The sequence below is a fragment of the Trichinella spiralis genome (genome assembly GCF_000181795.1).
Source record: "Trichinella spiralis strain ISS 195 chromosome Unknown Scfld2, whole genome shotgun sequence".
NCBI lineage: Eukaryota > Metazoa > Nematoda > Enoplea > Trichinellida > Trichinellidae > Trichinella > Trichinella spiralis.
The window spans coordinates 5,552,743-5,579,120 of NW_003526941.1; the positions used below are offsets into that span (position 1 = coordinate 5,552,743).

Genomic DNA, 26,378 nt, shown 5'->3' on the forward strand with positions numbered 1-26,378 from the left:
AAAGGATAAAAAAAGTAGATCCTCAAACCGTAATTATACTGAATAATGTTTCTACTGTGCTTCAAACGTTCTTTGTTGTATTCCAATTTATTTGCATAATTCTTACGTCATTTGTACGTTTGATGCTGAATTCAAATTTCAGTGTGAAATAGTTAGTATCCTTATAAGTGGATAATTCTTTGGTAGATACTGTATTTTTTATTTTGTAACTTTTGCATTGATAATGTCAGTCAATTTTGTAGCTTTTTATAGTGTAATTATGTTTCAGTCTACTGTGCAGTTTGCAGAATGTAAAATAAGTATGCAAATTAATATGCCGTGAAGAATTTTTATTTTGATAATTTGTTAAAAGTAAAGTTTAATAATGGTTTTTTGAAAGACGAATAGTGTTCGATGTTTTGAAGTTTTTCAAATAACTGTTGATAGATTTTGAAAAGCTACATTAGTTGTAATTCTAATTTTTGTCGTTTAGTTGCCTGTTGCGAGTAGATAGTTTTCATCAACGAAATTATGGCTGACGAAGAAATGGAATATATGGACGAGCAGTACGATTTTGAGTATTCGGATGATAGTTACAACGAACACGACTTTGATCTAGAAAATCAATATTACAACAGCAAAGCGATGAAATCTTCCGATCCGAAAGCTGCCTTCGAAAGTTTTGAAAAAGTTTTAGAAATGGAACGTGAAAAAGGTGAATGGGGTTTCAAGAGCTTGAAGCAGATGGTGAAAATTTCATATTCCATGGGGATGTGGGAACAGATGATGGATTGTTACATGAAATTGTTAACGTACATCAGAGGGGCAGTTTCTCGGAACTATTCGGAAAAATCAATAACCAACTTGTTGGAGTTTATGTCCAGTTCGAGCAAGAAGGATTTGTTGGAAAAAGTGTACGAAGCAACATTGAACGCATTGAAAGAGTTGCGCAACGAACGTCTCTGGTTCAAGACGAATATCCGATTGGCGAAATTGTTTTTGGACAGAAAAGATTTTGAACGCACCTCTGAAGTGATTAAAGAACTTCGCACGTCTTGTAAAACGGAAGATGACAATTTGGATGAAAACAAAAAGGGAACGCAGCTTCTGGAAATTTACGCCCTTGAAATTCAAATGTACACCGAACAGAAGAACAACGCTCAGCTGAAAGTATGAATTAATACAAAATTATTGCTGTTTTCATGCTATTCGTCGTTCAATTCTATCTTATTTTAAGGAACTGTATGAACAATCTTTGCGTATTAAATCCGGCATTCCACATCCATTAACAATGGGTATAATTCGTGAATGCGGTGGAAAAATGCATTTACGCGAAGGGGAGTTTCAGTTGGCTCATCAAGATTTTTTTGAAGCTTTCAAAAGCTATGATGAGTCTGGAAATGCTAGGCGCATTCGTTGTTTGAAATACGTTGTCCTAGCCAACATGCTTGTGCAATCGAACATTAATCCATTCGACTCACAAGAGACCAAAGCTTATCAAAATGATCCAGAAATTTTGGCAATGACCAAATTAGTCAGGTAAAGTGCAATGCAGAAATATTGAATTAATCTCTTTGAAGCATCATTTTATTTATGTTCTTGTTTATTTCTAGAGCTTATCAAGATCAAGATGTTGTTGAATTCCAGAAGATCATAGAAGAAGATCATGCGTACATTATGACTGACGAATTTATTTGCGAACGTCTTCAAGATTTATTGCGTAACGTTCGCACCAAAGTGCTTATTCAAACAATAAAACCGTACACTCAAATTCGACTCAAGCAAGTGGCCCAAACTCTGCGCATGGAGGAAGCGGATGTCGTCGAACTACTTGCCAAGTGCATTTTAGATAAAGAATTTCAAGGAAAATTAGACTGCAAAAATGGACTGCTTATTATTGAGAAAGAAAACACCGCCGATTCCGCCTATTGTCGAGCGATGGATTCACTGTTGCACAGTCTGTCGAAAATTTCCGCAAAAGCAATGGAACAACTGATATGAACAAATTACCACGCCAAGATTTTATTATTTTAATGGTCTGTTAGTCGGCTAGTAGATTTATTTGAAAAATAAACAAATAGTGATTGCATTTTTGTTTGTATATGGGAAAATTTTTATCATTTCTTATCTTTGCAAATGCAGTTTTTCTGCCTTTCAGGTTTTCGGCATGTTTGCTTTTTAATTGATAAAAAATACATGATTCATGCGCATAAAGTATTCTTCAGTATTTAAAATGTATCGTTAACTTACCTTAACGATACGGTAACTGCATCATCAATTTTTCAGTGTTATTCTAATGATAATCAAGGTTTCATAGTTTTTACAGTACGCCATTATACGATATCTTCTGTTTATTCAAGCACTCCCTAGCCGCGCCTGTTTATTGCCTTTGTTTGAATTTAGTTCAACTGCTCTGCTTGGACCGCAATGTCTTTCGCTCTCTTTGACTTTTTGAACGCTTACAAAGATCGTGTAAGTTTCTACTTTGCAGCTAATCAGCTTAAATTATTTTCATTATTTATCAATCTTGTTGCGTAATCGGAAAGCACACGTAATCTTTGTTTATTTTTCGACTTGTATATCAGAATACATGTTGAAATGTGTCAAGTGTTTTACTCTGAGAAATACTTTTAAATAATTTAAATGCTATCAGTTTACTGTACGACAGAATTTAGGTGCATTTAGAAGAAATTATTCAAAAGAATAACACTGGTTATTTTTATCAAATTGAAAATTGATGATAATCATGGGTGTGAATAATTGCAGACATTTCGTCCAAAGAAACGTTTTGTTCCCGGCTCTGTGCGTTATAAATTGCACAAATATGCCCAGGCGAGCTTGCATTCAGGGTTGGACTTCCGAGATGCAGTTCAGCTGCCTCCAAATGAAGATGTGAACGATTGGATTGCTGTTCACGGTCAGCAGCTAAACTTTTTTCTCATTTTGCAAACGTTTGTTACAGTTTCTCTGTTTTGTAGTTGTTGACTTTTTCAATCGAATTAACCTCCTTTATGGTACAATTAGTGAATACTGCAATGAAAAGACGTGCCCTTTCATGAGCGGAGGACAAAAGTTTCAGAATGCTTTTTATTTAAAAATAAGCGTGTTTTATTGTTCGATTGCTTTTCAGATATGAATATCTGTGGCAGGATGATGATCAGTATAAAAAACCAACTCGTCTTCCGGCTCCAGTTTACATAAGTCTTTTGATGGATTGGATAGAAGACAAAATTAATGACCAGAACAGTTTTCCCGTTGATCCGAGTAGGCATGACGACCAAACTGTTTTATGAATATTTTACCAAATTTGCATTGTGCTTACATTTTAGGCGTCCCGTTTCCTAGTAATTTTCGAAAATTATGCAGCAAAATATTGACACGGTTGTTTCGTGTTTTTGTCCACGTTTACATTCATCACTTTGAACGGTTGATTCAAATTGGAGGCGTAAGAATTGTTTTTTATCTTTATTTTTGTACTTTTATTAAATTATTTTTTTAATTAAGGAGGCGCATGTGAATACCTGTTACAAGCATTTCTATTATTTTGTCACTGAATACAGACTGGTAAGCCAGAAAGAATTAGACGCACTGGTAAGTGGAGTGTAATTTTTTCTTTTTATTTACTTGACATTTTTATACAGCATTCTATTTTTTTTCTACAGAAAGATTTAACTCGAAAATTAATTCCTTTAAAATCTGGTAAAGATTGATGACAAATGCAGTAATGGAAGCAAAGTAAACCCGGATGTTCTTCGTCTAGTCAATGATTTTCCTGTTGTCTGTTTTTGTTACGGTGTGATTTCATTGTGCTGTTGTTAAAATTATCTGTTTTCATTGGTTTCATTTTAAACTTGTTCATTCTCGATCTATTTATTTTCAGAAATAAATTGTCTTTTTTTATTTAGTTGTTGGGCAAAATAATTATAATTACTTTTGAAATCCTTATGTTTTTTTTATCACTTAACTTGAATTAATTGCACGAATGTAGAAAATAAATATTCGTTGATGAATAGCGAAAGAATTTGCAAATTTTATCTCTATTTACATTGACATATAGGCCGTTGGTCGATTCGATCTGTTGTTCAGTGTGTTTGTTGATTGATCATCAGTGTACTTTTCAGCGTTGTATTTAAATGCAACTCACGACGGGTTTACTTTCCCATAAAAGTTAACAGCATGTAAACAGTTTGCTGTGTACAAGCATGGAACAACAGCCATTTGTAAGTAAAGTCTTTCAAAGATACCGTTCCATTGTCAATGCCAAATGCAGGTTAATATTATTGACAAAGGTATGTTTTATCGGTTGTGTTGTTGTTGTTTGTTAACTAAGAGAAGCTTGATCAGTGTTGATTTGTTGGTATCATTTTTGACAGACTGATTGATGAAAGAATGATGCTTCAAGTGGTCTGTTTGGTCTAATGAGTATTTAATGTGGAATTCAGTTTCTTTTTGAAAAATTTTCGATTTTCACATTTCAACCTGATTTCAACAGCTTCACCAAGGCGCTGTGCTATTATTAGTATTATTATTATTGGCATTTTTGATATTGAATAGGCTAGTTTGAGATGGTTTTCCTGTTTTCTTTTGCTAATTTGATGATGAATCTTCAACGTCATGAAAAGCGCGTTCAGCGTGACGAAAAGGCAAAATTTCAAATGTCTCTTCCATCATGCTTGATTTGTTTGCGAAATTTCACAAGTGACAAGACGTGATTGAAACTTTCATTTTCACTTCTTCAAAATTGAACTGACACGCGGAATAATAATAATAATTCCACGGGCGAGAAGGGAAAATAAATTAACATTTGTTCACAAAAGAATTTGAAGCGTTTTTTCAAGTTTCCATTGGTAAAAACCATCGACTGGCGTGCAACTGGAACACTTCAAAGCACATACTGATTCGTATATGTTTATTTCTTTTTTTTCCTTAGGTTTGGAATTTATCAATTTTGAACCATTTTATTCAATTTTATAGTAGTTTGTTCGAATGAACAGTTCCCAAATTTATACAACAGCCATTGATTGTTATCATGGCGATGATTGAAATTTTTGCCAACTTTCGCCTACTAGTTTGTTCTGAACTGAACTGAATATCCATCTGATAAATATCGTTTAACATGTTAAAGGCAATTAAGTATAAACAACATTCACAAAAATATTTTTCCAGAACATAAAAATGGAAAGCAGTATATAATTTTAAAACAAGTAGGTTCAAATTTTTGTAACCTAAAATTTGTATACTGTAAAAGCGGGAGAAAGCTAGCTGTCCATCTAGTAGGGCAGTTTGGAATGGGATGTCATTTCCAACTATTTCGTCGAGTTCTTTTTACGGACAGCGCCCCAAAGCACCATCCAATGGCTTGTTGCAGCGCATTGAAGACAGTGTAAAAAAGTTCAAAGAGCATCCACTTGTATCTCCGCGTCGGTGCTCGTTGCACGATGACAAATATTGCTGGAAAATATTTCGACGTCAAAACGAAGCTCTCACTTATTTGAAATCATGCTCCAGTAGTGAACCGTTGAAATTGTTCTGTTTCGAATCGATTTCCATGCCTGCAGGCTGTCGTACCTTTCTCATCTCAACTGTTAGTCATTTTTGGAATGTGTACAAGAACCTTCCTGAATTCGGGCGTCACTGTTACGAGGTGATTCGTGAAGCTACCCGTTGTCGATTGTACTTTGATTTGGAATTCTATTTCAACTCGAATCCAAGCCACAATGGTGAGCAGTGTGTTCAAATGTGAGTGGAATTGTGAAAATTTGTTTTTATTCTTTATAAAAGTCTATTCCACACGAAAAATTAATGCTTACGTTGAAATTATGAAAATCGAACTCTGAAACTTTTCAAATATACATATGTCTGTATACTGTCTTTTTTTAATTTTGAAATAATACTTGATTTCTGCGTTTTACTGACAAATGTACAGTATGTCTTCTTGTACTGTCGAAGGGAAGAATAATAATCAAGTTTAATTGTGTTTTTGTAAATTTATTTACTGTAAAGTTGAAATTAATTTATTTCAATTTTAGATTTGTTTCTTTTTTATGTGAAAGAATTCACGAATCGTTTGGCATTGAATGTACGTACAGCTGTATAGTGGATTTGGATGCCAGTACGGAAAAGAAGTTCAGTCGTCATTTGATAGTGCATTTGCCCGAAAATGCGGTATTTGAAGACAATTTGAGTGTGGGCAATTTTGTGAAAGATCTCTGCGCCCGTTTGAAATCCATGTCCACAGAAGAACGTCGTGATCGTTCTCTGGAACAGTTGTTCGTAATCAACGACGACGGGCAGGAGACGTTGATCTGCGATCTGGGCGTTTACACGAGAAATCGAAATTTCCGCCTTTTCCTATCCAGCAAGATGAATCAGAAAAATCCACTGAAATTGGCCAAAGCTTGCGAATTTTACACAGCTCGTGGCATTCAGCCGTCGGAGCAAGAGGTCTTTTTCGATTCTTTGATTGAAGTGCTCGACGAAAAAGAAGCGAACGTGCTTGCTTGCACTAGTGACAAGTTTGCACATTCTGTGAAGCATGCGGCACAGCAGCATTCTGAGCATTCGACGTTGAAAAATCAAGACGGTATATTGGAAGGCCGCCATGAAAGATCACCATTTCCGGAAATAGACTGCTTCTTTGAAGATTATTTGCAACGGCAGAATCCAGCCGCGGCGGTGCGTAGTTGGATTTATTTCAAAAATTGCCAACAGCTATTATTAGCCGTCAATCGTCGATTTCGCTATTGTCATCGTATTGGCCGAGAGCATCGTCGCAATCACATTATGTACATGGTCGATTTGAAAAGGGCCGTCTTTTACCAGAAATGCTTCGATCCGGATTGTCAAGCGGTCAATTATCGTTCCAATGATTTTGTGCTTCCTGACAACGTGGCCCAAAGCATTCGACAGACGCTTCAATTACAAGAGGAACAGCAGCAAAATGCAACGCATACCCCAAGCGTTGCTTCGTCCAGCGGATCTCATTGGACTTTGTTGAACGAGAGCACCACTGATGAAGAATTACTGGCTTTGATCGCTCACTACGAATGTAATTTCCAACACATTCAGCACTGTGCACACTGAATCGATGTTCGAAATATTTCGAATATATGCATTTCAAAAAATATTTCAATTTTGTTGTAAGTTGACATTGTCAATTGATTATTTTAGCATTTGCATTGTTCGTAATATTGTAATAGTTGTAGAAAGTAAAAGTGAGATATATTGTATTTTCTTTTGCAGTTTTTATCAAATGTAATTCTTTTTCAGTGGTTACCTACCTATGCATGATATGCAGTATTTCATATTCGGTTTGCTTGATGGATATACTTGCAAAAGTCTTATTTTATTGAAGTAATATTTACATTATCAAATGTAAATATTAAGAGGCAGTACAAATGGAGAAGAAATGCGTAATTACTTTGCCCTCAAGGAAAGCATCAGTATGTAAATGAGGGAATAAAAATAGTTCACTTCAATACCTAAGGTAAATAGTAATTTGCTATATAAATCTGTGTTCATAGTTGGCTTTCTGAGTATGTAATTACGCTGTTAAACTGGGCGTCGCAATTTCATACTGCAAACTTGCAGGTAAGAAATAATTTTCATTCTTATCTTTTATACTCATTTTTCTCGTTTATTTATTATATTCTTATTATTCTTTTTCATTTTTTTATTCCGTCATGACTTCGTTCGTCATTACGTAACTAAGTACTGTATCAGTTGATCATTTGTTGAACTTATGAACAAATATGATTTTTAACAAACTCGCCACACTGTATCTGACTGTTATTTTTATCTTTTCGCTTTATTGCAATTTGTTTAGCTCAGATATATCGTCTCCTTTTATAAATTTCATGGTTTTTTCATCAAACGAACGAAACCATATAGTTTGTTAGAGTTGATTGACCAAAATAGTGCAATGTTTTACGAGAAAACATTCAAATAACAAATAACGTTCTATTCTATAGTGAAGTTCCTAATGTTGTAATAGAATTTCTGGCTGACACGATTACTTCTATTCCATTCATATATTATTTAGTGATTTTCTTCACATATCTATACAATGAATCAGAAATTTAAGACTAAAACAACTGAAAGCAGAATATTTTGCAAGCACGCAAAGACCTGTTTACCATTATTATTTGTTGCAATATGCTGCTCTGCTAGTATCTATTACTGGAATGCACATTTGTTCATTTTCAATCTTTTGAATGTGTTTACTGTTTTCTACATATTAGAAAGCAACTTATCTATCACTGAATTTTGAAGGCGTTTCAGAAATTTATTTTCGAATTACTTTATCCATGATGCTTGTATGCCAATCGCTGATACAGTGGAATCAATTGCAGGATGGTCATGAAGTCGATTGTATGATCAGTAAAGCGCTGTTGCGTCAGTCTGAATTTCATGTGATCCCCTGCAACTATTATAGGGGACCTGCTGCATGACTGATAGAAGCTTGTATGCCATACGTTCATATACGCCTTCCATACTTCAAGCTAGACGGCTGCGGACCGCTGCGCACAACTTGCTATCCATCCTTGAAAAAACAACTATCGTTTGTCGCGGAGTTTGGTAAGACATTTAACATTAATAGATTGTGCGCAGTCATGCGATTATGATCCCAAAGATTGAGGAGGGAAAGATTATTTCAATTTCTGACAGCCTCCTTTCTTCTATTATAGAACAAATTCACTGTGTTTCAACAAGATCAAAGATCGCGCTGATCTTCGTGCATTCTCCTCCTGCAATTCTGTTATGACTTTGAACAATGGCCAGGATCTATCCCAACGGCACTGGTTGCCAGGGCATTGTTTTCAGCGATAAAAAGGTGAGAACAGCTCTCGGCAGCTGTCTTCCTATCATGTATAGTTATTTTCGATTTCCTGGAAATGACATTACCCAATGAAGTATTCTTGCAGCCACTGTATGCACAGCTGCTGATATTAGTCACCGGATGTTGATCCTCATCACTTGTGAAGCTGCCCAGTGGAGCGGTTTTACTCCATGATCGCATATAGATACTAAAGACAGCTCCGTGCCTAACAAAACAGGCATGAATATTGTTTAAGCTGATCGTGTACTCCCATGATTCTTGAAGAAGGAACTCAGAATTATTTTCTCATTTAAATCTTTTAAATCAATTGACAAAACAGGTCGAATTGCATATGACGCATCCCTGACTTCTTCCCCGCTACCACTATTTCCAATGTTGTAGGCATACATGCTTTCCTACTTAACTCTGGTGATCCAGCACCTTCTGCCGAAACAGTCGAAGTTGCCAGTCTATCTTTGATTACAAGAAAAGCATTCGTGCAATACAAATTATTGCATCATCTAATTTCGAGCAGGTAAATTCAATCAATACAATAATTGTATTTCAGGTTATTTTTAGCATTCTGCAATGCTTCAGATTGATGAATTTTCGTTTCAGCGAATCTTAGCAATATAATTTGCATAATGATGCAATTTGACGTAATAATATGAAATGGGTAAATAAAAACGTAATAAATTTCATCGTCTAATTTAATAACGTTGTTCATAATGTTCATTGCACTGCACTATTACAAATAGAGAATCAGGTTGTTCCACCGGAGACAAGTGCTTTGTAATTTGCATAATTTACATATTATTACGATTGAATAAGAGTACTTTGTTCGCGTTGAATTATTCAGTTCAGTGCCATGCTGTTCGTCAGGCACGTGGTCAACTATATATCCGCTCCTTGACGCTTCCATGAATAACCGGTAACAGTGATTTGATATTGCAGTTATGGTCTGCTTTGCATGTCATTTGTATTACTTTACTAATGTGGTGTATGGTAACTGACGGTTCCCCATTTCTTTCTGTTGGTACTATTATTGCTAATTTTCAGATACTCACATCAAATACTGAACGGATGCTTTTATGCCAATCGATGACACAGTGGGATCAACTGCTGGACGGTCATGAAGTCGATTGTATGATCAGTAAAGCGCTGTTGCGTCAGTCTGAATTTCATGTGATCCCCTGCCACTCTTATAGGTGACTTGCTGCATGATTGATAGAAGCTTGTATGCCGTACGTTCATATGCGCCTTCCATACTCCAAGCTAGACGACTGCGGACTGCTGCGCACAACTTGCTGTCCATCTTTGAGAAAACAACTATCGTTTGTCGTGGAGTGTGGTAAGACATGTAACATTAATAGATTGTGCGCTCTCATGCGATTATGATCCCAAATATTGAGGAGAGAAACATGATCTCAATTTCTGACAGCCGCCTACTATAGAACAAATTCACTGTGTTTCAGCAAGATCAAAGATCGCGCTGATCTTCGTGCATTCTTCTCCTGCAATTCTGTTATGACATTGAACAATGGCTAGGATGCATCCCAACGGCACTGGTTGCCAGGGCATTGTTTTAGCGATGAGAAAGGTGAGAACAGCTCTCGGCAACTGCCTTCCTATCATGTATACTTATTTTCGATTTCCTGGAAATGACATAGTACCCAATGAAGTATTCTTGCCGCCACAGTATGCAAAGCTGCTGATATTAGTCAGCGGATGTTGATCCTCATCGCTGGTGAAGCTGCCCAGTGGAGCGGTTTTACTCCATGATCGCATATGGATACTGAAAACAGCTCCGTGCCTAACAAAACAGGCATGAATATTGTTCAAACTGATCCTGTACTTCCATGATTCTTGAAGAAGGAACTCAGAATTATTTCCTCATTTAAATCTTTTAAATCAATTGACAAAACAGGTCGAATTGCATATGACGCATCCCTGACTTCTTCCCTGCTACTATAATTTTCAATGTTGTAGGCATACATGCTCTACCCCTTAACTCTGGTGATCCAGCACCTTCTGCCGAAACAGTCGATGTTGCCAGTCTATCTTTGATTACAAGAAAAGCATTCGTGCAACAATTATTGCATCATCTAATTTCGAGCAGGTAAATAAAATCAATACAATAATTGTATTTCCGGTTATTTTTAGTAATTTGCAATGCTTCAGGTTGAATTTTCGTTTCAGCGAATGTTAGCAATATAATTTGCATAATGATGCAATTTGACGTAATAATATGAAGTGGGTAAATAAAAACGTAATAAATTTCATCGTCTAATTTAATAATGTTGTTCATAATGTTCATTCCACTGCACTATTACAAATAGAGAATCAGGTTGTTCCACCGGAGGCAAGTGCTTATGTGATTTGCATAATTTGCATATTATTATAGATTGTATAAGAGTACTTTGTTTGCATTTAACTATTCAATTCGCTGCCATGCTATTCATCGGGCACGTGGTCAACTATATTTTCGCTTCTTAACGCTTATGTTTAGGCACCTTAATCAAATAACGCTGTCATATTACTCTATCGCTTTCATGAATAACCGGTAAGAATAATTTTTGATATTGTAGTTGTGTTATGCTTTGCATGTTATTTGTATTACTCTACTAATATGGGGTATGGTAACTGACGGGTCTCTTTCTCTCTTTTTTTCTGTTATTATTATTGTTGCTAATTTTCAGAAGCTCACATCAAATGCTGAAGACGAATAAGTAAGTATGACTGTTTTTTATCATGACCTAACTGCACTGATATAATTTGTTTTCAGAATTTCCATTATTTCATATTTATATCAGTCAATGTGAAACAATCATATTATGAAGAGTAATAGATAATGAAACAGTGCATCATAATAAGTTTTTACTGATTTTTATTTATAGTTATGGTTTTATCCAGATTCTGGAAATTTCCGTAATGTTGAAATTGTTCTTTAGCAACGCCAGTAACACCACATCACTTTATTCCTAACTGCCACATTATGTAAGTAATATCATAGTAGACATTTTTAATGTCAATTTTATGTTTACATGTACACAACAAGTAAGTAAAACAATGTCTCTGCTCCATTGATAACACTGCGTCCAGTTTTTATAAACTGAAAATAGCAATTGCAATGATACTTATATATGAAACAGTCATTATGAAAAGTAATTGAAGACGAATAACAGTGCATCATAATTTCTAAATTCCATTTGTTTTTAATCGGTATTTATTATTTAATCCGTTTTTTGGTTTAATCATCTTCCTGTCGATGCTTTTACCGTGCAAATCAAGTGTTCCAAGTGTTCCTCTTCTGAGCTACTTCATCGTAAGAGTAAGAATGAATTGGATAGAAGAAATCAGGATTCGAAGAGGTTTGGATTCGCAATACCATGTGCCACAGTGGTTGCTGATGTTGCCATCATAGTGTTCATAAAAGGTAGGGCAAAAGTAAGTATTGAATTTGTTGAATTAAATAGCAGGAAGATGCGAGTATTAAATGTATATTGAACGATATAACATCTATAATAACAGATTTCGTTATCTCAACCGAACTTTTTTCATGTTCTTTTTGCTCTGGAAACTGTGGTACGTCAGGCTCCCATCAATTCGTTTTAAATGTGGCATCACAAACATCGGGAAGTATTGAATTTGCTCCTGATTGCAGTTAAATACGTAAAGTGTGCACATTTTATCCACGGCAGCATTGCATTATCACCATTAAGCAAGTACGACGTTTTTTCTGATGGCTCTTTGATTTGAAGTTGACGCGATGCCGTTCCTCAGTGGTACTAGTGTGGTTTCACTTATCATAAGAGTAAGAAAGAATTAGATGATTGTAATTGTAGCAGATTACGTTGAGACAGTAGAGTAGTGTTCGTATATATTCTGCCAACGTATTAGTGGCAGTTGCTTTCAGTGCGTTCCCAATGTGATATGACAAAAATTAAGTTGTTTTTGTTTATAATAGCTGTGGATTACGTCTTCTCATGAAGCCTGTACTGTTGCCAACCTGTGTTCGCCTGGAATTCATGGCGTTTCCTAGCCGTTCCACTGTGCCTTTGCTTATCACAAATAGAAAGAAGGAATTCGACATTGTTTATGGTAGTAATCAAATGCGTTAAATCAATATAACTAGTATGTCGCTCAGTATCCTGGTATTTTGTTTTTGATAGCAGTAGATTATAGATAAGAGAATTGCCGTTCAGTCGCCGCCGTGAAGGCCTTTCCTACAGGTTCCAATGTATTGTTCGTTATTACATGGGTAAGGAAGTATTTTTCATAGTAGCAGATTACAATCAAAGAGTTCCTACTGATGCCGTTGCATATTGATTGAATTTGCCGTGGAGGCGTTCCATTGCGGTCACAGTGTTGCTTATTTAATGTTTCCTTTAATGTTTTAGTGCGTAACTGTGAAGATTAGAGCTGCATCCTGAATGACCGCTATCGAATAACGTATGAGTAAGTTTCAAATTTCAAATAAATATTTAAGAAGCAATGAAATACACTGTTATTCGTCTTCAGTTACTTTTTATAATATGCCTGTTTCATATCAACTTTAACTTTTTATACATTTGGTATATATATACTGCTATAATTTTAGAATAGTGGAAAGTTTATGGATGGATATTTAACGAAGATCAGAGTTGAGGTCTTCATTTTGTAGTTGTATTGTATTGTTTTTAAGGTATGACTTTTCACTCAGTCGCAGAGCTTCACTTCACTTTGTTATTTTTAGGTATTTTATTAAGCGATACTCAATCATTAAGCGTAGCGTTAACAGCGTAGCACAGGTAAGTAGCGTCAACGTAAGCGCATTGGTAAGTGGAGTACAGGTAAGTATATTCTACCAGGTAAGCAGAGGTAAGTAGAGTTCTGGAAAACAAGTGAGAGAAAAGAAGAGTACAGGTAAGAATACAGAGGTGGAGGACAGGTAACTGTACTATAAAGGAGAGTACATGTAAGTATAAAAAGATGAGAATGGGTAGACTGGTCTAGAACACCTCGAAAAATTACCTAAGGGCAAATAAAAATTTGCATATTACCTCCAAGCGGTTAAAAATTTGCATAAAACTCCCCTGAGGGCAAATATTGTGCAATAAAGTGCCATGGGCATAGCTGGAGGGAATATGCAAATTTTTATTTGCCCTGGGGCATAGCCTGGGGCGAAAGCCTGGGGCTATATTTTAAAAAATTCGAAATTTTCGAAATTTTGCCTGAGGCATAGCCCGGGGCGTAGCCTGAAGGCACAAAAAAATTTGCATATTACCCCCAGGTGATTAAAAATTTGCATATTCCATTAAATAGAGCCCCTTAAGCTGTTTAAAACTGCATTTGCATATTATCCTACCATTTCTTACCCTCTTACATGATACCTCCTTTACTTTTCATGACTTACCTTTCCAACTATACTTACCTTTTAATTATACTTACCTTTACTTTTCATGACTCACCTTTCCAACTGTACTTACCTTAATTATACTTACCTTCACCCTGTGCACTATTCTGACTTACTTACCTGACTTACTTCTTAACTTACAACTGCATGTAAATTATTCTTACCACTTTACCAAGTACGTTTTTGATTCATGGTGACGATTCAATCCATTGCAACCTTTTCACTTCACCAATTTGCACCTATATGCTGCACTATGCACTGTTTTACAATAATCCCTGACTTACCTTTAGACGTAGCTGCCTACTACTTAGCTCACTACTTACCTGCCAACTTTTACATTTATACTTACCTATACCTTTTACTCTACTTACCTGACACCTGTACACTGACTTACCTCTACACTGTTTACACATTGCCTGTCTGAATTCGGATCTAAAATGTATTCCTGCCTAAACGTAATCTTGAAAACACTGATATCATAACGATTGCAAATGGATATCTGAAAAGCAATGAAACTATATAAAACCTGAAAAATTGAAACGACAATTTACACATGCAAAAGTAAAATGTACATCATGCATACCACGTCAAACTGGGCAGCATCAACTAGTAGTAGTACATATTGATGACGTAATGAATATTCTTAACAATCTTGTAAAAATCACATGCGTAATCTAAAAATATGTGTTCTGAAAAGTAGAAGCATGTTAAAGTTGATATAAAACAATTGAAAAGTAATTGAAGACGAATAACAGTACATCGTTGTTCCGTATTTACTATGTATACAAATTTGCAACAGTTACGCGCTGAAATATTCAATTGAACATGCTTACTCTGAGATAAGCAGCACCGCACTGATAACCACTATCACTGATCAAAATGAACAAAATCTTTGTCACTTATTGCCGAGATGCACAGATCACGGTGGCGATGCCATACCTGTTCGATTGCTTACGTATACGTATCAAAACAAATTCAATACTTACTGATGTTTGTGATGCTGTTTCGAATGCCTTGATACCAACTCTGTGCGCCAAGATGCCGAGCAACCTAATACCTGTTCGACTGTTTTAACGCATATTGCTGCCATAAACAATTCTTTCCTACTCTTTCAGTTAAGTCAAACCGAACTGGGACAGTTGTTTCCCGGGAACTAACAAGCGATGGCACCAGTACGGAATTCATGGGATGTCGCAATCCATAGCTATTATGAACAAAATCTATAATGATGACAAATTGATGTAAAACAAATTGCCATATTATTTCAGGAACGCAATGATCACAAATCGCACTAATAGGTTGGCCAGGAATATATAGAAACCAACGCTGCTCGACGGTCCTGACGTAATCTGCAACTATTACAATCATTATTTAATTATTTCTCACTATTATGATACGTGAAACCACACTAGGACGGTTGGAGAATACCATTAGGCCACCTTCAACTAACGCCCAACGCAACTGGTAGGAACGCCATATCTGTTTCATGGTAATGATTCAATCCATTGCAATCATGGACAAAATTTATTTTTGTGATTCACATTCAAAACTGATTCTGTCCACCGCAACAGGAACTCTAAATGACTACTATTACAAATGTTATCTAACTCTACCTATATCTAATTCTGTAATCTCCTTATCTTATAAAACAAAGACAATACTTACTGATTTTTTTCAAGCCCATTTTCAATGCACTGATGCCAACTTCAGCTTCCATCGTAGCAGGATTTATAGGGTCACCGAAACTGTTTGATCGAATTTCAACTAACTCAGAATGCCATCAAAAGAAACGTCGTACTTGCTAAATGATAATAATGTAATTCTGTCGTGGATAAAATGTGTACACTTTACGTATTTAACTGCAATCAGGAGCAAATTCAATACTTACCGATGTTTGTGATGCCACATTTAAAACGAATTGATGGGAGCATGACGTACAACAGTTTCCAGAGCAAAAAGAACATGAAAAAAGTTCGGTTGAGATAACGAAATCTGTTATTATAGATGTTATATCGTTCAATATACATTTAATAATCGCATCTTCCTGCTATTTAATAAAACAAATTCAATACTTACTTTTTCCTACCTTTCATGAACGCAATGATGGCAACATCAACAACCACAGTGGCACATGGTATTGCGAATCCAAACCTCTTCGAATCCTGATTTCTTCTATCCAATTCATTCTTACTCTTACGATGAAGTAGCTCAGAAGAGGAACACTTGGGACACTTGATTTGCACGGTAAAAGCATCGACAGGAAGATGATTAAACCAAAAAACGGATTAAATAATAAACACCGATTAAAAACAAATGGAATTTAGAAATTATGATGCACTGTTATTCGTCTTCAATTACTTTTCATAATGACTGTTTTATATATAAGTATCATTGCAATTGCTATTTTCAGTTTATAAAAACTGGACGCAGTGTTATCAATGGAGCAGAGACATTGTTTTACTTACTTGTTGTGTACATGTAAACATAAAATTGACATTAAAAATGTCTACTATGATATTACTTACATAATGTGGCAGATAGGAATAAAGTGATGTGGTGTTACTGGCGTTGCTAAAGTACAATTTCAACATTACGGAAATTTCCAGAATCTGGATAAAACCATAACTATAAATAAAAATCAGTAAAAACTTATGATGCACTGTTTCATTATCTATAACTCTTCATAATATGATTGTTTCACACTGACTGATATAAATATGAAATAATGGAAATTCTGAAAACGAATTATATCAGTAGAGTTAGGTCAAGATAAAAAAACAGTCATACTTACTTATTCGTCTTCAGCATTTCATGTGAGCTTCTGAAAATTAGCAACAATAATAATAACAGAGAAAAAGAGAGAAAGAGACCCGTCAGTTACCATACCCCATATTAGTAGAGTAATACAAATAACATGCAAAGCATAACACAACCACAATATCAAAAATTATTCTTACCGGTTATTCATGAAAGCGATAAAGTAATATAACAGCGCTATTTGATTAACGTGCCTAAACATAAGCGTTAAGAAGCGAAAATATAGTTGACCACTTGCCCGATGAATAGCATGGCAGCGAACTGAATAGTTAAATGCAAACAAAGTACTCTTATACAATCTATAATAATATGCAAATTATGCAAATCACATAAGCACTTGCCTCCGGTGGAACAACCTGATTCTCTATTTGTAATAGTGCACTGCAATGAACATTATGAACAACATTATTAAATTGACGATGAAATTTATTACGTTTTTATTTACCCACTTCATATTATTACGTCAAATTGCATCATTATGCAAATTATATTGCTAACATTCGATGAAACGAAAATTCATCAACCTGAAGCATTGCAAATTACTAAAAATAACCGGAAATACAATTATTGTATTGATTGAATTTACCTGCTCGAAATTAGATGATGCAATAATTTTTATTGCCGAATGCTTTTCTTTTAATGAAAGATAGACTGGAAACTTCGACTGTTTCGGCAGAAGGTGATGAATCACCAGAGTTAAGGAGGAAAGGATGTATGCCTACAACATTGGGAATGGTGGTAGCGGGGAAGAAGTCAGGGATGCGTCATATGCAATTCGATCTGTTTTGTCAATTGATTTAAAAGATTTAAATGAGGAAATAATTCTGAGTTCCATCTTCAAGAATCATGGAAGTACAGGATCAGTTTGAACAATATTCATGCCTGTTTTGTTAGGCACGGAGCTGTCTTTAGTATCTATATGCGATCATGGAGTAAAACCGCTCCACTGGGCAGCTTCACAAGTGATGAGGATCAACATCCGGTGACTAATATCAGCAGTTGTGCATACAGTGGCTGCAAGAATACTTCATTGGGTAATGTCATTTCCAGGAAATCGAAAATAACTATACATGATAGGAAGACAGCTGCCGAGAGCTGTTCTCACCTTTTTATCGCTGAAAACAATGCCCTGGCAATCAGTGCCGTTGGGATAGATCCTGGCCATTGTTCAAAGTCATAACAGAATTGCAGGAGGAGAATGCACGAAGATCAGCGCGATCTTTGATCTTGTTGAAACACAGTGAATTTGTTCTATAATAGAAGGAAGGAGGCTGTCAGAAATTGAAATAATCTTTCTCTCCTCAATCTTTGGGATCATAATCGCATGACTGCGCACAATCTATTAATGTTAAATGTCTTACCAAACTCCGCGACAAACGATAGTTGTTTTTTCAAGGATGGACAGCAAGTTGTGCGGAGCGGTCCGCAGCCGTCTAGCTTGAAGTATGGGAGGCGCATATGAACGTACGGCATACAAGCTTCTATCAATCATGCAGCAAGTCACCTGTAAGAGTGGCAGGGGATCACATGAAATTCAGACTGACGCAACAGCGCTTTACTGATCATACAATCGACTTCATGACCGTCCAGCAGTTGATCCCACTGTGTCATCGATTGGCATAAAAGCATCCGTTCAGTATTTGATGTAAGTATCTAAAAATTAGCAATAATAATACCAACAGAAAGAAATGGAGAACCGTCAGTTACCATACACCACATTAGTAAAGTAATACAAATGACATGCAAAGCAGACCATAACTACAATATCAAATCAGTGTTACCGGTTATTCATGGAAGCGTCAAGGAGCGGAAATATAGTTGACCACGTGCCTGACGAACAGCATGGCACTGAACTGAATAATTCAACGCGAACAAAGTACTCTTATTCAATCGTAATAATATGTAAATTATGCAAATTACAAAGCACTTGTCTCCGGTGGAACAACCTAATTCTCTATGCGTAATGGTGCAGTGCAATGAACATTATGAACAACGTTATCGAATTAGACGAGGAAATTTATTACGTTTTTATTTACACACTTCATATTATTACGTCAAATTGCATCATTATGCAAATTATAATGCTAAGATTCGCTGAAACGAAAATTCATCAATCTGAAGCATTGCAGAATACTAAAAATAACCGGAAATACAATTATTGCGCTGGTTGAATTTAGATGCTTGAAAGTGGGAAATGATGCAATAATTTGTATTTTACAAATATTTTTTTGTAATCAAAAATAGACTGGTAATAAATATATGGCTTCTACTAAAAGTAGTCTCTAAAATGAAATACATTTTCAGATTTATAAACAACCGAATGGCATTTATGATATTTTTGGCCTATGGTATTGGCTTAGCTGGAAGAATCTGTGAATCACAAGCGCTGCGGGATTTCGAGACATTATTCCGTGCGAGCGTTCGTATTGCATTGCATGAAAAAATTAAAACAGAAGACCCAGGGGCGACCGAGAGTTGCTAGTATTACTCTTGAAAATAAAAACGTATATCACTGTTCGACAAATGTTATGGACTATCGTAAGATTTGCTCCACCCCATCATGACTAAGCTCTCTGCATTCAACTGAAAATGCTCAAACGACTTACTGAATTTCAACGTTGAAAGCAGTGTAATTTCAGAGATCTATTATGCAAATCAACACTGCTGTTTGGCAAATCACCTAACTTAACAATGCTATACTGTGTGGAAATTCAGTTCTTCAGATTTGAAAAAAGTCAATGGTACTGCAGTTTTACGCTACTATTTACCAGATATTTAGCAAAGAAATCTGAATTCATGAATAATGCAACAAGATTGCAATGAACAAAGAAAGATATTTTTTATAACCAACATATCAATTTGTAAAAATGAAAATCTTTTATATCTTCAACTGGTAGAAAAAATGATGGGCAAATTGTAATTCAAAAGTCATCATTTGCATTCACATCGTTTCGAAATTGACAATTGAACAATAACAGTAACAGTATTTTTTAGAAAGGTAAAAATGAAAATAATTCATTACTTACTGTGAGTTTTCATTGTTTAAAACAAGTCAACGGCATCTGAATACAACTGAAAATAAATTGTATGAAAAAGCATTCATTTATGCGTAAAATATATGGTAAATAGGATTTTTCTTTGTCAAATAACATGCAAGTAGTTGTTGTGCATAAGCACGCAATGGCAATTACTTATTTCAGTAAAGGAAAACCACTGAGCAGCTACTGCTTCAGCAACTGAACAGATTACTAATTGAATTTCAACGGTCAACACATTGCAATTTCAGAGATACATTATGCAAATCAAAATCGTTGTTAGGAAAATCACCTAATTTCTGATAGTAATTTAGCGTTAAAAATTTCCATAGTTTACACTGCTCACATAAATTCATTTGTGAAATCAGAGTAACTCTGCAAATTAATCGACTTCATATTACTATTTTTAAGGTTTATTTATCATATAGTTTCTATTACGTTGCAAAAGAGTGTAATTTTCCAATGGCTGGCTATACGTTATCTATATAGCTGGCGATAGGGAGATTGTTCTGAAAAAAATTTCATTTTATCATAGAATTTCCCATTGGTAGAACATAAATTTAAGAAAGTTGTAATTTAAATTTGAAATCTGTAAAATAATATATTGTGTAAAGCTTTTCTTCATTCTTACTTTATAATATTTATAATACACACGACTGAACCTATCCAATAAATTTTACTGACATTTATGAATAATTTATGGGTGGAATTTTGTGATCACTGTTGAAAATTTTAAATGAAAGCAAATATGAATATAGTCTATACCGTCCTGTTTGTTTTTGTATTACTGTTGATTAGTTGAAGAAATTATTATTACTCTTTGCATCAAATAAATATTTCTCACATGTAATTTTATATTGTATTTTTGAAAGCGGATGTTTAAGTTATTTTGTATTGGTTTTAAATTTGTCAAATCAAATTCGTGCGCTGAATTCTGAAACAAGCTTCTCATTCAATGATATGACTTGTCTTTAAGCTTCGAAACTGGTTGGGAAAACTTTCCGAAACCACTCAACTACGTGTGCGACCAAACTGCAAATAGAAAAGCCGGAATTGTCCAAGCAGGGCATTTGTGATGCTTTCATCAGTTCTATCTAGCCGGTCTTAACAAGCCACCCCGCCCACACCTGCGCTCTGGTCAAAGGTTTCATCTCGGTGCTGTGCAGCCAATACAGTCCCATTTCTCTCTACAAACAGCAACACACACTGCTTCAATTGAATAATAATCATAAATCATAATCATAATATATTACAACAATAAAGATAACAGTGATGATAATAATGCAGACGTTGTGCAGCAGCAGCATGCTCGTTTTGGCGGTAGCGATTCTTTCCATCACTACTGTTCATCATTTGCATACAGATGCCGGACCAATTTATGGTTCTGACATCTCGGCGGCACTCACTGTTGATTTGGATGTTGCTACGGCAAATTTCAACAAACAAACTTTCATCGCCACTACCCCAAAGCCTCGTATATTTGAAAAAGATATTCCGCTTTGTTTTTCTTCACTATTTTTTTTCTTTTCAATTCTATAGTGTACAGTATGCCATCGTTGGGTATGCCTTGTCGGGATAATAGCAGCTGTGATGGTCTGCTCAATTCCTACTGCGCTGACGATTCAACTTGTCAATGTTTACCATATTTCCTTCCTGACCCTGTCATGCCATACATGTGCAGTATGGGTATGTTGGAAATGTTGAAAAATCAACGCCATTTTTGTCTATCAAAACGGACGTCATTTTTCATTTCCATTCCATTTCAGCTCCAATATATGGAGAACTTTGTCAAAGGGATAAAAGTTCCTGTAAGCCTTTTGTTTGTAATTCAACCGGATTCTGCGACTGCCCAGACGGTTATGAGCCTGATTACTTCACTTGCATCAAAAGTAAGTTTATCCGTAAAAATGGAAGTATATTTCAATTTCAACTATCCCAGGTTGCAAATTTGGAATGATCGCCATCAATGATCAGTGTTACGAAAGTAAGACGTTCAAAGAAGTTACATGCCAAAAGCTGAACTAAAGCAACATAAGCTTCAATTTATTATAAGTATCGATTACAATTTGCGTATTTTAGAAAAACAAATTAATGAGCAATGCGAAATGGCCGGCCAATGCGTGAACGCTTATTCTCAATGCTTGCATGGTAAATGTCAGTGCATTCCTGGGGTAGAAGAACGAAACGGCAACTGCTATCCAGGTAAACATGAACAGGCTGTTTTCTTTGTTAAATTTAAAAAAGAAACTACGTTTTTCCTTTTTTTCTTGTTTGATAATAAAAAACATTATTTTGCCTTTAAATAAAAAAAATCACTTAACCAGGAAACTTTCATCAACAGGATAATTGATAGTGCTGTTAGTCATATGGAGTGTGTATTTTTGCACAAGCAAGCAATGTGCTTGCATTTTCAAGTGAACCAAGCGGAATAATGTAAACAATTCGTTGAATAGTCAAGTTAGAAAGCAAACAAAAAGCTCTCCCCACTCAGCAGCCGCACATCAAGATAGCTAGGCTAGCAACCACGTGCCAAAATGCAAATTTTCAAAACAGGAAAAATGATTATTACTCTCATCGGAAGGAATTTTAAGAAAAATTACGCATTCAATAAGAGTTTAAAATATTTTTCCAAAGTAATCAATATGCAGCTAACAAACAATAAAATAAAATTACAAAATCTACAAAGCGTGGATTAATAATCCCTTTTTACAATATGAAATGTAATTGTCAAAATTTTAAACAAAATTAAATTTCAATGCTTACTGTTCAGTAGCACAATGTCCAATTGGACAACCGGCAAAGGATAAGTTTGGACGAATGATAGAATGTGAAACGGATGACATCGGCCAATGTCCAGAGAGTTACCATTGTCTCCTCATGGGTGAAAATCACGGCTTTTGCTGTCCAAGAACAAGTAGGCTCGCATGTTCATAAATGAATAAATAAATCACCAAAGGAACAATCATTGTTTATATATTAAGAAGTGAACTGCCCTGTGGGCCAAGCGTTGATGGATCGTAATTGCACCAATTGCCCTTGGGAAACGCACTATTGCTTCATATATACAATTGGTAACAAAGAAGAAAGCATGTGCTGTCCAAGCGGTAAAGCCGTGTTGCATTGAACTGTTGCTAACTGGAATGAATTAATAATTTTCAGCTTGTCCAATCAGCGCTCCATTGTCAATTGATGGCAAATGTTACACGAGTATGTTTTTTCATTTGAAATTTTAAAAAATCCACTCAGGTAGCATTTGCAGACAGCGAATGAAAATTTCATATTTTCATCATAGGAAGCGCTTTCAGTTCATCTTGCGAGCACGACAAGCAGTGCTTTTCGACAATAGATGCCGTTTGTCGTGAAGATGCAGACGGTGAAAAGAAATGCCTTTGTCCAGAAGGGAATTACATAAATTATTTCGGTCGATGTTTGCGAGGCAAGCAAGCAATTTCAGTGGTGGTAGTTCAGTTTCTGATATATTTTTTTCACTGCAGAATCAAAATTGGGCGATACTTGCCAAGTGAATGAAGAATGCAAACTTGGAACTAACACCCTTTGCATAAATGGAACTTGCCAATGCTATGTCGGCTACATGCCAGTGCCAGTTGATGTAGGTGAAATACCCACACGTTGCATTGGAGGTGAGCTTTGAAATCAACCACATTGAGTGCATGGATAATAGTAGAAGTAAGTGAATTTTTGTTACTGCAGAGCCGTTTTGTCCAACGAAAGATGGTCCCAAAGCCATGAAAAAGTACGTGGAATGCAACGAAAACGACGCCAACTGCGCCGAAGGTGAATACTGCCGTAAATGGTGGATGGAACAACATCGAAACTATTCTACTTGCTGTTCAAAACCGAGTAAAATTTGCATGCCACTTTCTACGCCTCAGATTTCTAAAATTCGACTAATGAATAATGACTTTTAAGCAATTGAAGACTACGAAGCCATCTGTGAACATCTGAACATGCGTCTCAGTTACAGAGATGCGCAGAAGACCAAACCGTTGCAGTGTACAATGCAATTTTTCCAGTCTTCAATTTTGATCACTAAACATCGTATTCGATCCGAATGTCCAACCGGGGCACATTGTCTCTTCAACCCTTACAGCATCAATACGGTCAATGCCGGCATATGTTGCAAAGAAAAGGTCCAAAGAAGTTCGAAAATGTTTCCACAGCGACCGCTGGAAATTGTCGACGACGTACAAACAGACTTTCCAAGCTGGTATTTAGAAAGCCCCGTGCAAGCAGCCTGAACTGAATAAGCGATGCTTGCAATTAATTTATTACCAATATTTCTTTTTATTCAAAGCAGATATCGTAAAAAATTTCCTCTTTATTTTCCGTTATTTTGTAGAACTGTTTTGAATAAACAAATATCATTCGATGAAATCTTCCATATCTACCGCCTTCGTATGAAGCATCTCTTTGGCTAGCTTCGGTTTCACGTGCGATATTGGCACCTCTTCCTAAAATTATCTCGAATAATAATTACTAGAATAAAAATAAGCATTGTAAAATTATGTTATACGTACAACAATATTATAGCTGCGGTGCCAAAGTTGAACCAATCCAGTTTGTGCGGTTTTCGCATTAACAACTACAGCACGTAGTGTTCCAAAGCTTCTGTAAAATTGCCATAATTCTTTTACAGCTGAAGTAGCTTCATCGTTAGCATCCGACTGAAGTGTCAGTCGACGATGAGCACAATTCAACCTGGATACATAAAATGAATAAAGTAGACGCTGTGCAAGTTCGCCGACTTCGGCTTGGAGTTCGAAATTTGCCGAAATCACTTCAAACAGTACAATTTTGTAAGGTGCAAGTGCTGCATGCAAATTAATCATCGGCTAAACAAACAATTGAAAATTTGATTATAACCCAGTGAAAGGAGAGAATAGAACAAAACACTATATTAGAATGGTACTGGATTTAAATTTGACTTTTGATCGTTGACGTCGACCACGGTCAAACCATTTATTAGCAAAGTGGCCAGTGCTGCTTCGACGTTCATCGAACAACGAATGTAAGCAGTGTCATTCTAAATAATCTGGAAAATTTAGTGAAACAAAAAAAATTTTTTATGTAATAATTAAAAAAACAATTTTCCCAACCTCTTCCAACCAGCTTACAGTTTCCACTGGAATAGGAGCATCTTTGTTTACCAGAGTAGGATCATTTGGCAGATTCAAACAATATCCAATGGTTGTACAACGCTTGTCAACGGACAGTGCAGTTTGGAAATCAGAACTCCAATTGCTGATCTAAAAATTTTGCAAAAAATCACTCGTGTAAATTGCTGAACAACTTCGCTTATCATCGAATCGAGTAATCAATGTTCGTCAAACAGTATAAATTTAACCAGTGCAATTAATTGAACAACAAATATGAAATGGAATAAAATTATCATATTACTTCTTTCCAAAATGCCGAACGACGTCGATTCCATTTATCAAAAGCTAATCCAACAGTCTTCGGAGCTGGCAAATGGTACACATGGCAGTGAAGACATGAAGATGTTCTGCAATTCAGCGTACATTGTATTACAGAATTATGAGGATAAACTACTTGGACAAATTCCAATTTATCTATTTACCCGAACAATGAGTTGAGCAATGGCTTTGCATCCGGAGATCCGACATTAACTGTTTCAACAACAACGCTATATGGCCGTTGGACTGAAAACTGAGACTGCAAAAGTTCACCAGTTCGAAGTACCACTGACATGAAAAAAATATTTTAATTTAAATAAAAAGAAATTACCAAATTGCAAAATTCATAATGCACATGCAAAACACACACAGAGAGACAATGAGGCAACATCGTACTTTCAAATATTTCATCAGTTGAACTTTTTATCATCGGTGAAAGAAGATGACAGTCATACGTGTTGCGTGTTTTGATCGAATGACGCCTAAAATTCAAATTATATTTTTAAAAGAAAAATTCCTTTTCAAAAAATAACAACAGAACACCACCACTGAGCTAGTAGATTTTGACGAAGCAAACTGCCCAGAGGACCCAAGCTACGACCGTTTTTGGAACTTTTAACCAAAAATCCGCACTCTTCGAAACGTTTCACGTATTCTTTCAACATTTTCACTAGTGATCTTTCCATAATAGCACCTTTACATAATACATGTACAGCATTTTCAGCAAAGCAAATTAAAATTAAGCAAAATTAAATTTTCAATTAACAGAAAGTAAACTTTATAATATTATAATAATAAATTCTGGCAAAATTACCATGTCGCATTTTTCGGAAAAGAAAATAGCAAATAATCAAATGGTAATAAAAATGGATTTGTTACATTTTATTTTATCATATCAT

General features: G+C 35.6%; 11 protein-coding genes across 11 annotated transcripts; 7 read left to right on the forward strand and 4 right to left on the reverse strand.

The window, feature by feature from the left end:
* The first annotated feature begins 510 nt into the window (after positions 1-510).
* On the forward strand, positions 511-1,980 carry Tsp_05853 (COP9 signalosome complex subunit 2). The gene is given in 4 exon segments (XM_003380069.1): positions 511-658; positions 677-1,149; positions 1,217-1,518; positions 1,593-1,980. 4 exon segments carry the CDS (start codon positions 511-513, stop codon positions 1,978-1,980), a joined length of 1,311 nt encoding a protein of 436 aa, XP_003380117.1.
* Positions 1,981-2,406: 426 nt separating this feature from the next.
* Positions 2,407-3,883, forward strand: Tsp_05852 (maintenance of ploidy protein Mob1). The gene is made up of 7 exons (XM_003380070.1): positions 2,407-2,451; positions 2,746-2,896; positions 2,958-3,051; positions 3,110-3,243; positions 3,309-3,424; positions 3,484-3,570; positions 3,642-3,883. Exons 1-7 carry the CDS (start codon positions 2,407-2,409, stop codon positions 3,687-3,689), a joined length of 675 nt encoding a protein of 224 aa, XP_003380118.1. The 3' UTR covers positions 3,690-3,883.
* A 1,389-nt stretch (positions 3,884-5,272) lies between these two features.
* Positions 5,273-8,429, forward strand: Tsp_05851 (coiled-coil domain-containing protein 111). The gene is made up of 5 exons (XM_003380071.1): positions 5,273-5,718; positions 6,009-7,027; positions 7,249-7,275; positions 7,366-7,421; positions 8,220-8,429. The coding sequence occupies exons 1-5, from the start codon at positions 5,273-5,275 to the stop codon at positions 8,427-8,429; spliced, it is 1,758 nt and encodes a 585-aa protein (XP_003380119.1).
* Positions 8,430-8,737: 308 nt separating this feature from the next.
* Positions 8,738-9,719, reverse strand: Tsp_05850 (RNA (guanine-9-)-methyltransferase domain-containing protein 2). Its single transcript, XM_003380072.1, has 4 exons — positions 9,618-9,719; positions 9,516-9,585; positions 9,136-9,271; positions 8,738-9,023 (listed from the first exon to the last, which is right to left on the reverse strand). Exons 1-4 carry the CDS (start codon positions 9,717-9,719, stop codon positions 8,738-8,740), a joined length of 594 nt encoding a protein of 197 aa, XP_003380120.1.
* Positions 9,720-10,036: 317 nt separating this feature from the next.
* On the forward strand, positions 10,037-13,126 carry Tsp_05849 (hypothetical protein). The gene is made up of 7 exons (XM_003380073.1): positions 10,037-10,148; positions 10,787-10,916; positions 11,202-11,360; positions 11,497-11,526; positions 12,130-12,244; positions 12,329-12,382; positions 12,983-13,126. Exons 1-7 carry the CDS (start codon positions 10,037-10,039, stop codon positions 13,124-13,126), a joined length of 744 nt encoding a protein of 247 aa, XP_003380121.1.
* Positions 13,127-13,551: 425 nt separating this feature from the next.
* Tsp_05848 (hypothetical protein) lies at positions 13,552-17,000 on the reverse strand. Its single transcript, XM_003380074.1, has 7 exons — positions 16,984-17,000; positions 16,718-16,817; positions 16,269-16,423; positions 16,081-16,184; positions 15,300-15,541; positions 14,564-14,691; positions 13,552-13,669 (listed from the first exon to the last, which is right to left on the reverse strand). The coding sequence occupies exons 1-7, from the start codon at positions 16,998-17,000 to the stop codon at positions 13,552-13,554; spliced, it is 864 nt and encodes a 287-aa protein (XP_003380122.1).
* A 648-nt stretch (positions 17,001-17,648) lies between these two features.
* Tsp_05847 (conserved hypothetical protein) lies at positions 17,649-18,189 on the forward strand. Its single transcript, XM_003380075.1, has 2 exons — positions 17,649-17,791; positions 17,904-18,189. Exons 1-2 carry the CDS (start codon positions 17,649-17,651, stop codon positions 18,187-18,189), a joined length of 429 nt encoding a protein of 142 aa, XP_003380123.1.
* Positions 18,190-19,329: 1,140 nt separating this feature from the next.
* On the forward strand, positions 19,330-20,340 carry Tsp_05846 (hypothetical protein). The gene is made up of 2 exons (XM_003380076.1): positions 19,330-19,428; positions 20,296-20,340. The coding sequence occupies exons 1-2, from the start codon at positions 19,330-19,332 to the stop codon at positions 20,338-20,340; spliced, it is 144 nt and encodes a 47-aa protein (XP_003380124.1).
* A 985-nt stretch (positions 20,341-21,325) lies between these two features.
* Tsp_05845 (EB module family protein) lies at positions 21,326-24,303 on the forward strand. Its single transcript, XM_003380077.1, has 12 exons — positions 21,326-21,518; positions 21,584-21,730; positions 21,811-21,933; positions 21,984-22,028; positions 22,124-22,246; positions 22,815-22,958; positions 23,026-23,148; positions 23,204-23,251; positions 23,337-23,417; positions 23,539-23,685; positions 23,756-23,905; positions 23,984-24,303. The coding sequence occupies exons 1-12, from the start codon at positions 21,326-21,328 to the stop codon at positions 24,301-24,303; spliced, it is 1,644 nt and encodes a 547-aa protein (XP_003380125.1).
* Positions 24,304-24,426: 123 nt separating this feature from the next.
* Tsp_05844 (hypothetical protein) lies at positions 24,427-24,894 on the reverse strand. Its single transcript, XM_003380078.1, has 2 exons — positions 24,583-24,894; positions 24,427-24,516 (listed from the first exon to the last, which is right to left on the reverse strand). Exons 1-2 carry the CDS (start codon positions 24,892-24,894, stop codon positions 24,427-24,429), a joined length of 402 nt encoding a protein of 133 aa, XP_003380126.1.
* A 68-nt stretch (positions 24,895-24,962) lies between these two features.
* Tsp_05843 (hypothetical protein) lies at positions 24,963-26,303 on the reverse strand. Its single transcript, XM_003380079.1, has 5 exons — positions 26,294-26,303; positions 25,644-25,725; positions 25,463-25,568; positions 25,180-25,311; positions 24,963-25,088 (listed from the first exon to the last, which is right to left on the reverse strand). The coding sequence occupies exons 1-5, from the start codon at positions 26,301-26,303 to the stop codon at positions 24,963-24,965; spliced, it is 456 nt and encodes a 151-aa protein (XP_003380127.1).
* Positions 26,304-26,378: the final 75 nt, after the last annotated feature.